The 9,372-nt window shown below is 55.4% G+C and overlaps 1 protein-coding gene across 4 annotated transcripts in view; it reads right to left on the bottom strand.

Annotated features, from left to right (window-relative positions):
• Positions 1–5,003: 5,003 nt before the first annotated feature.
• Positions 5,004–9,372, bottom strand: part of COPS2 (COP9 signalosome subunit 2) — a 29,364-nt gene continuing 24,995 nt past the window's right edge. For 3 of the 4 annotated variants that reach the window (XM_038750301.1, XM_038750302.1, XM_038750300.1), the window contains 6 exons: positions 8,148–8,326; positions 8,004–8,056; positions 7,144–7,241; positions 6,675–6,757; positions 6,044–6,102; positions 5,623–5,767 (listed from right to left, as the gene is read on the bottom strand). In XM_038750301.1, coding sequence (XP_038606229.1) covers positions 5,623–5,767; positions 6,044–6,102; positions 6,675–6,757; positions 7,144–7,241; positions 8,004–8,056; positions 8,148–8,326 — 617 coding nt within the window. Of the gene's footprint in view, positions 5,768–6,043; positions 6,103–6,674; positions 6,758–7,143; positions 7,242–8,003; positions 8,057–8,147; positions 8,327–9,372 lie in introns of all 4 variants that reach the window. The other variant, XM_038750299.1, reaches the window with a different exon arrangement.

Here is a 9,372-nt window from a genome sequence, read left to right as displayed (position 1 = left end):
AAATACGATTCAGACACCCTTGCTTCCCTTCCCGACCACACCAACATTGGCCACTGGAATCCGCATGGAGGCTAAAAGGAGAGTCTTTCTTCCCTGCCACTGGGCTGGCAGAGGGTGTGGCTCTGAGTCCTAGGAATTTGGCTCCTGTCCCCTGTAGGTCCTCCGGGAACTGGGTCGAAGGTCTCGAGCCCTCAGGAGGCCTGGACCCAAGGAGGGTCAATCAATCAATCAATCAATCGTATTTATTGAGCGCTTACTATGTGCAGAGCACTGTACTAAGCGCTTGGGAAGTACAAATTGGCATCACATAGAGACAGTCCCTAAAGTCTAAAAAGGGTCAGCCTCCGGGAAAGCCCTGCACTCCCAGCCAGAGCAGCGGGAGCCCTGGGTTGACGTCAGAGACCCTGACCAAGTGTCCAGGGAGCTTTCTGGGTGACCCTTGGGGCTCGGGAGAGTGGCCATGCCCCAGCACAGGGCGCTGGGGCTGTTCTCAGCGGTACTTTCCCAAGAACAACAGGATTGCTCGGCTTGCCTCTCAGCGGGGGGTCCGGTCCTCTGCCCCCCTGCCCCCGGCCACGGACCCCAGGCCTCTTTTTTTTAACGGTATTTGTTAAGCACTTACTCTGTGCCAGGCTCTGTACTGAGCGCTGGGGTAGATGCAAGCTAATCAATTTGGACATAATCCATATCCCAGTTCTCATCCTCATTTTACAGATGAGGTAACTGAGGCACAGAGGAATGAAGTGATTTGCCCAAGGTCACACAGCAGGCAAGTGGCAGAGCTGGGATTGGAACCTAGGTCCTTCTGACTCCCAGGCTTTGCACATGCAAAGATGTGGGGATAGAGCATGGGCTTTATCCACTGGACCACGCTGCCTCTGCCCTCCTCCCCGCGCCGGGGACGCCAGGCTTCTGCCCTCTTCCCCGAGGAGCCTCCCAGCCGGGCCTGCCCCCACCGGGAAGGACACGTAGGCCGGGCCCATCCCTGGGGCTACCAGGACCGGAGGCCAGGTTGGGGTGCCATGGGAGAGGTCTGCCTTGGACCCCGATTCGAGGGGCCTGATGGGGAGCCCCTTGACCGAGGCCCGATCACCCGGCAGCCAGTCCAGGTTGACCATCCCAACTTCTGAGCCCTGACCCCCCCCCCCCACCACGACATTTCCCCCGACAGCGGCTGGAATTTCCGGGAGAGAGCGGACCCATTGTGCAAAGCCCTCCATTGTCCACGCCTCTGGACGGCCGGACGGCCCACACTCGCCTCGCCCCACCGCAGGGGGATGGACAGCTTGGCCCTGGTGTCAGCCGGGGGTGGGAGTCCACAACTCGGGGTGATCCGTCTCTGCATGCCCGGCCCTGGGCACCTTTAATAATAATAATGATAATAATGATGATGGTATTTGTTAAGTGCTTACTTACTATGGGCCAGGCACTGTGCTAAGCGCTGGGGTGGATAAAAGCAAATTGGGTGGGACACAGTCCCTGTCCCATGTGGGGCTCACTGTCTCAATCCCCATTTTACAGATGAGGTAACTGAGGGCCAGAGAAGTGAAGGGGCTTGCCCAAGGCCACACAGCAGACAAGGGGTAGAGGTAGGATTAGAACCTGCTTAGAGAAGCAGCGTGGCTCAGTGGAAAAAGCACGGGCTTTGGAGTCAGAGGACATGGGTTCAAATCCCGCTCCACCACTCGTCAGCTGTGTGACTTCGGGCAAGTCACTTACCTTCTCTGGGCCTCAGTTCCCTCATCTGTAAAATGGGGATGAAGACTGTGAGCCCCACGTGGGACAACCTGATCACCTTGTAAATTCCCCAGCGCTTAGAACAGTGCTCTGCACATAGTAAGCTCTTAATAAATGCCATAAAAAAACCCCATGACCTTCTGACTCCCAGACCTGTGCTCTATCCGTTACATTTCTATCCTAGAAGATTGAATCCCTGCAGCCCCGGCTCTGGTCCATCAGTAAGGCTTCGGGACCGTCAACGCCCCTGACCTACCCCATCCCCCAAGATGAGCTGGCCCAGGCTCAGAAAATGACTCCCAGCGGACCCCTTCTGCACCTGAACCAAGCCCTGGGCCCGCTCTGCCCAGACCACCCTCAGCCCCCCACCAGGTACGGCGTCTCCTCCCCAGCCCCGCATCCCCCCATCCCAGCAGAGAAAAGCAGTAAGGTAGGACCCTGAGCTTTTCCTTCCCTCCCTCAGGCCCCTCAGGGCCTCTGTGTTGCTCCCACACTCTCTCCGACTCCTCCAGCTCCACAGAGACTTTGAGCCTGCTGTCTATTTTGTTTGGGTTGGGTTTTTTAATTTCTTCATTCCTGATGTGTCTGTCTCCGATCTAATCAAGGTCATCAGCAAGAAGGTTGATGACCTCCCTAGGGAAAAACTGGCCTTTGGCCCCAGTGGGCTGGGTGAGACGTCAATCAACCAATATTACAGGCTGAGCGCTTGGGAAAAGACAACAGAGGTAGTAGATGCCATCCCTGCCTTATTATGATTCTATTTCATAAGTGCTTACCGTGGGAGGAGCACTGTTTAAAGCACTGGGGTATATACAACTTAGAACACTGGGCCTTAGTTACCTCATCTGTAAAATGAGGATTAAGACTGCAAGCCCCATGTGAGATAGGGCCTGAATCCAACCTGATTGCCTGTAACCACCCCAGCACTTAGTACAGTGCCTGGAACAGAGTGAGTACTTAATAAAGACCTTAAAAAAGGTGCTTAATAAGTACAACTGATTCTCTATATGCTGCCAACTTGTACTTCCCAAGCGCTTAGTACAGTGCTCTGCACACAGTAAGCGCTCAATAAATACGATTGATTGATTGATTGATCGGTTTGACCCAAGCCCGGCTGGCTAGTCACAGAGCCAAGCATCCCCATTGGCGTAGGAACTGAGCACTGCCTGGTTTTGGGGGAGTTGGGGGCCGGGAGAAAGGGGTATGTCAGTCCCACCAGGAGAAGGGCTCTCTAGATCCCACAGGACCCTCGACCAGTAACGACCAAGGCACACATTGCAGCAAACCGACTATCTCCTCATGCAGCGAAATGCACTTTAAACACCTTGTCATTTCCCAATGAGATACGTCAAGATCTCCTGGGAGCTTCTAACCGTGATCACAAACAAAATACCTAAAGTAAGAGCACCTTCAAGACTAAAAAATTTCTGCCAACGAACGCCAGCTTGAAAGGAAACCTGGATTCTAGCCCTTCCCTCAGCTCCGTAAAGGGCTGAAGGTGCCCAGTGCACTTTGCCTGTGGATGTTGCCCCCCTGGTGGCCCCTGCCCGGTGCACTGCCTGCAGGCCCTGAGAGACGCTGAAGCAGCCGGAGACTGTGGAACTTTTATCTTTTCACAAACAAGCACCTTCCCAGTCTGAACCTGGTTTACGCTTCTCCAAGTTCCATTCATTCATTCAATTCATTCCATCGTATTTATTGAGCGCTTACTGTGTGCAGAGCAATGTACTAAGCGCTTGATAGTAATAATGATGGCATTTATTAAGCGCTATGTGCTAAGCACTGTTCTAAGCGCTGGGGAGGCTACAAGGTCATCAGGTTTTCCCACGTGGTGCTCACAGTCTTCATCCCCATTTTACAGATGAGGGAACTGAGGCACAGAGAAGTTAAGTGACTTGCCCGAAGTCACACAGCTGACAATATGTGAAGCCGGGATTTCAACCCATGACCTCCAACTTCAAAGCCCGGGCTATTTCCACTGAGCCAGGCTCAGCCACGCTGTTCTACCTTTTTGGGGTGGGTAGGTGTCAATTAGAAAGACAATCTTCTACCGAAGAATTGTAATTTCAGAGTAAAAAAGCCACACATCTGCAAAGTAATGGGGTGAACCTGAACCTGAGGCTCTCGAACCCCCAAGGGAGAGGCGCACAGCAGGAGGCAGGACATGCTGCCCCGGTGGCTTACAGCCCAGTGGCCTAGCTGCTCTGAGGAGCCTCCTCCCCCACCCCTTTGTTCGGTCTCCTCCCAGCTCCTGGGAGGGCATCTCAGTGGGGTCACAACGGCCCGAAAAAGCAGCAGGAAGCAGATCCGGGTCCTGGGGTCCAGGGTCCGCTCCTGACTGACCCATCGACTTGGTGCGGCCTGGTTACACGGGCCACTGCCCCCCGACCGGCCGGATGAGGAGGCGGGGCCCAGCTTCCCCTCCTGCATGACCAGGCCCCTGGGCGGAGAAAATACACAACCTGGAGGTAAAACCATCCTTCACCTCTTTTATTCCCCGTTACAGACATGCAGAAATTTGGGTTCTGAATTTTGCTCAGTAGGCCAGATTTCCTTCCCACTATGCGATGATACTGTCCCACCAGATGGAGACATTGGTTATTGTCTTTCACAGGATGATACCAGGCTACAATACAAATTCAGAAAGCGGGAGCGAACCCTAGCACGCTAATCTTCAAAAAATTTCCTCAGAAGCTCCGGTGGGCTCGGGCTGAGCATGGCTGTCAGAACTACTCCCTAAACCGGAGGCTGGCCGGAGTCAGGGTGCAGAGTTTGGGGGCGACCAAGCCTTTGCTTCCTCTTTGCGGCATAGCTGCCACCCCCTCCCACACTCCAGCCTGGGGTCCTCAGGCTATGGATTGTGCCAGCCCACCTCACCAGGGTAGTTCCCCTTCTAACAAGGAAGGGCCAGCATCTCGCCTCCCAAAAGCGACCTCTCCCCGCACGCAGCAGACCGAAGCACTTAGTACAGTGCTCTGCACACAGTAAGCGCTCAATATGATTGATTGATTGATTGATTGATGCACCCCGCGAGAGGGACTCTGAGGGGCCGGGGCCACGGCGGCACCTAAACCAGCTTCTTTCGCTATCCGCTTCACCCCGTTCCCTTCCAGCTCCCCACTCCCGCCTGCTGCCGGGGACGGACCGGGCCCAACTCGATCACCCCAAAATCTCCCTCCATAGGTTTCCAGGAGACCAAGAATTTCATATCTCCCACATCCTAGAAGACAGCCACCCCAACCATATGAAGAACCAAACTGTCCAATTTCTGAGCTGCGCTGTTTATTTTGCTGCTTGAAACCTAAGTGACAGTGTGCCACCGGGACCATGGGGGGGTCTTCCTCCAACCCTTCGCTACGCTGCAGGTACAGAAATCGACAGACACATTTTTGGAGAATTGACATTTTGCAAAATGCAGCAGACATTTCCATTTATACATGAGAAAAGGAAGTGTTCCAAAGGGGATGCATTTCAAGTTATTGCAGGTTATTTCTGCAGGAAAAACATGTTACACCGAACCACAGGAACGTGTCAGTGGGTTTAAAATCGTGACAAAATCTTCTCTCTGTTCACTGGCTGCCTGTCGCAGGCCGGGCCGGCGCTGGGTGGTGTCTCGGGCACGGTGCCACTCGCAGGTAAACCCCATGGCGTTTGCTATTCTCCGGAGATTAAAGCTGTTTTCTTGGGATAAATGCGGCGGTGGTGGTGGTGGTGGTGGTGGCGGCAGCGGCAACACACAATCCAGCTGACCCAAGTGCCCCCCTGCCACAATCCAGCACTTGACGGCACGGCAGCCCACGGTACTTTTGCCTTTCCCAGTCTTTCGAGGGCCCCGCCGGCCCCTGCCCCGTCGCCTCAGCTACGTCCACTGCCACTTGCCCTCGGTCAAGCCAGTTTGCTGACCACAGCTTGGTTGAGAGAGTTCAGCTGGTTGGTCCATTTATCTAAGGCCGTGTACCGCGCGCCGCCCCTCTTCTGGTGATCCAGCTCGAGGAGCTGGTTGACTTGATCGATCCGGCCGTGAATAGTGCTGGAAACAAAGGAAGGTGGGGCACGAGTCGTCATGGCCTTCGGGGTCAGGGAGGTCGAAAGGAGCCCAGAAAACCATCGCAGGTGGGGGAGACGAGGCCTGTGCCGGCCCTGCTCCCGGGTCAGCGAGGGAAGCTCCGGTTCACCCCGGACACGGTGGCTGGCCAGCTGACTGACTGCCGGTGTCTAGTGCAGGCAGCGCTCGGCCCTCTTCCCTGCGTGCGCCCCCTCCTCCGTCCCCAACCCTACCCGCCCCTTGCCCGGAGCCAGCACTCACTTGTCGAGAATGCACTGCACCAGGAGGCTCTCCACATCCGCCACGTCTATGTTCAGCTCCTGAGACACAAGCACAAGAGGAAGCGCTCATTCCAAAGCTGCTGACGCTCGACTTCCCCTAGGTTTTAGGCAGGGCCCAATCAGGACCTGCAAGGCCCCAGAACTCGGTAGGAATGGGGCTGGGGCCAGGGCCAAGACCAAAGGCCGTGAGGTGCTCAACTATGCTGACTGCCGAAAATCTCTTTTTGTCTGTCACGAGTCCAGCGGAAGCTCAGCTACTGGGAGTGGCCGCAAACTCATTGGACTCGGGCCTGGGGTGGGGACTCTCCAGCCACCGCTCCCTAGCCTGTTCCTAGGGGAAAGGGTTTCTCCCCGGGCTCCCGGGAAGTGAATGACTGATCATCTGAATCAACTGCTTGACCCGATCTCAGGTGCCTTTCTCTCAATCAGATGTCAAGCAGGCTTCCGTTGCGGGTCAGGCTCCAAACCCTGGAGAGTTTAGGGGTTGGCAGGGGCTAAACCTGGCCCACGAGTGTTGGCATCGGTCTGGCAAACCCAAGGCTTGGACGCTGTGTTCACAGGATAACAGTCACTAACAGCATGGGGTCAATCCCATCCATAGAAATAAGTACCTTAGAAATGAAAGGAATATGTATCCTGGTATAAGGCTTAATCAGCTTTATAAGCACTTGTGTTCGGATGTTTCGCAAGAGCTCTGCAAGAGAAGAGAAAGGTGAGAAGGAGGGAGTCGCGAGGCACAGCACAAACTCCCGCTCGAAAAGTCCCACCCCATCCTGCCCCGCCCGGACGGGAAGTCCAGCAGCGGCCACGCAAGGGTTCTCCAGCGGTGGTAAGTCCCTGGCTGACCTCACCCAGTGGCCGGCGGTTCTGAGGAAAACCCCAGCGACGGCCGTCACCTCCACCGCCCCACATCCCGGCCTGTCCGCCCTTCAGGGAGCATAGAGCTCGGCCTGTTCAGCCGCCCCAGCTGGGGCCTGGTGTCAGCGGCGGCCCCTCCTTCTCCTTCCCCCACCCCACCCCACCCTACTGACCAGCGCCTGGACACAGGGCCCACAAAGGCCAGCCAGGGGGAGGACCTACCCTCGATGTGTTCTCGGATGAAAGGGTCGTCCATGATGTTGCTGTGATTTGTTTTCAGAATCTTTTCAAATTCGGCGATGTCATTGTTCTGGTAGGCACTGTAGGAAGAGGGAGCGCGGGGTGAGCCTGGCCTAGGGAACAGGTAGGCGGGCGCGAGAGATCCCAGGTCTGTCCCCGTTTTCCCCCCGACCCCCGTCCAGTGCATCGCCTAGCTAAGACTGTCCTCCTAGCTCCTCTCCAAGGATAGAGCCCGCTTCCTCCTGGGCCAGTCCACGGGAGTTCCCCCACCTCTCCTGCCCGGCCCCAACGCTTTAAGGAATGAAGAGGCCACAGGCTGGCACGTGAGCACATGGCTGGAAATGCCGGGTCCCACCGGGCCTCCCTCTGGCCACTTTTCACTTTTCCTCACAACAGGCAGCACACTCCCCTCAAACACCCCTGTTCCCCTGGCTCCCTGAAAATCCACCTCCACCAGGAGGCTCTCTGGGACTGATCCCAGAATTTCCTGAGAAGGCGCCTGGCCTGCTGGAAAGGACACGGGACTGGGTTCCAATCTCAGCTCAGCTACTTGCTGGCTGTGAGACTTGGGAAAGTCCCTTAACTTCTCCGGTCCCCAGCCGATTCACACTGAAGCCCAGTCGCTTTGGGAGATTTTTAGCCTGGTAGATGCTTTTTCAGGCAAAAATCGCTCAGATCCTTCCCCTGGAGATTTTAGGGTGTTTCAGATGCGACAGTCACAGAACACAGCAAAAGGGCTCCCTCTGCCCCCTCACCAACTAAAATCACCCACGTGGGGATTTAAAAGACGCTACCGGGTCCTCGACTCACAACTTGCTTCACTGGAAAACGCAAAACCTTACCTTACTAAATTGGTCATGGCTAGAATCTCTGGATCGTTTTTGTACGGCTTAGCCTAAGTATAACAAAAACACAGTCAACGGGACGTAGGTCGGCACGGGTTGGTTCCCCCAGCACAAGCGATCCCGGGGAAAGCACGGCCATACCTCCTGAGAGTCAAACGGATTTATCCCAGACTTCATTAGCATGTTGGCTAAGACCAAATATTTTAAGCAAGTGGTTCGTCGAGGACTTCCTGATTCGTCGTAATTCTTGAAAGCTTCAAAAAAATCTGTATGTGCCTTTTCAAATTCTCCTTCTCTTAAGTGCATTTTACCTCCACACTCTGAAAAGGATTCAAAGGGTAAAGGGGGATGTTTTCAACTCCGAGGGCTCTTGGACCGCTCTGGCTAGGCCCCTCCACCCTAGAGAGAGGGCCCGCCCACTGATGACCCCAGGAGAGCAGCAGAACTGGGTCCCCTACAACCTGGGGGCATGCGGGGTGAGAGGCCCAGGGAGCAGAGATAAAACAAGGCCGGCACCTCATGTAATTTGTTCTTCCCTCTCCCCACAGCACCCCCTCAGACGGCTGGCTGGCTAGCTGACTGACTGGACCAGGATGGCCCACTCAGGCCCTCCGAGGAGGGCAGGTCTCCTCCTCTGTCCCTGTCTGGCAAGGTAGCTCTGTCGACAGCTGCCCGCAGGGCCTCTCCCACCTTGCAGAGTTTTCCTTGTGCTCTGTCCTACCCCGCCTCGTCAGACTCACTTCTAGTCTCTGCAGGTCGGAAACGAGCATTGTCCAGTAGTTACTGGTGCAGTCCAAAAGGCTCTGGGAGGAAGCCTTGGGCTCTGGGGATACCTTAGACACCTCAGAGCTAAGTGAAGCCACCATGATTTTGAAAGGCTCTAAAACAGTCCACAGACATGGCATCAGGGGAGCATTTCAGTCATTCGAAGGAATAAAGGGTGGAGCGGCGGAAGGCCAGAGCACGGCTGAAATCCCGGTGTCACTGGCCCTGGCTGAGCTCAAGGAGAGAGAACACGACGTGCCACTCCATCGGCCTGGGTTAGACTGACCCCCTGGGGTGGCCAGGTCCCTTTCTGCACTAGTGAGCCACCTAAAGTGTCCACCTGTTGAGGTTTTCACTTCGAATACCTCGACCTAGTGGATAAAGCCCGGGACTGGGAGTCAGAGGGTTCTGGGTTCTAATTCTGGCTCCACCGCTTGTCTGCTGTGTGACCTTGGGCAAGTCACTTCACTTCCTCTGTGCTTCAGTTACCTTATCTGAAAAATGGGGATTAAGACTGTGAGTCCCATTTAGGACCAGGACTATGTCCAACCTGATAAGCTTGTCTCTATCCCAGGAGCTGGGGTAGAAGCCAGGAAGAGAT

The sequence above is a fragment of the Tachyglossus aculeatus genome, chromosome 8, assembly GCF_015852505.1.
Source record: "Tachyglossus aculeatus isolate mTacAcu1 chromosome 8, mTacAcu1.pri, whole genome shotgun sequence".
NCBI classification, from domain to species: Eukaryota; Metazoa; Chordata; class Mammalia; order Monotremata; family Tachyglossidae; genus Tachyglossus; species Tachyglossus aculeatus.
Note: the sequence above shows the minus strand (reverse complement) of the source record. Positions and strands in the feature narration are given on the sequence as shown.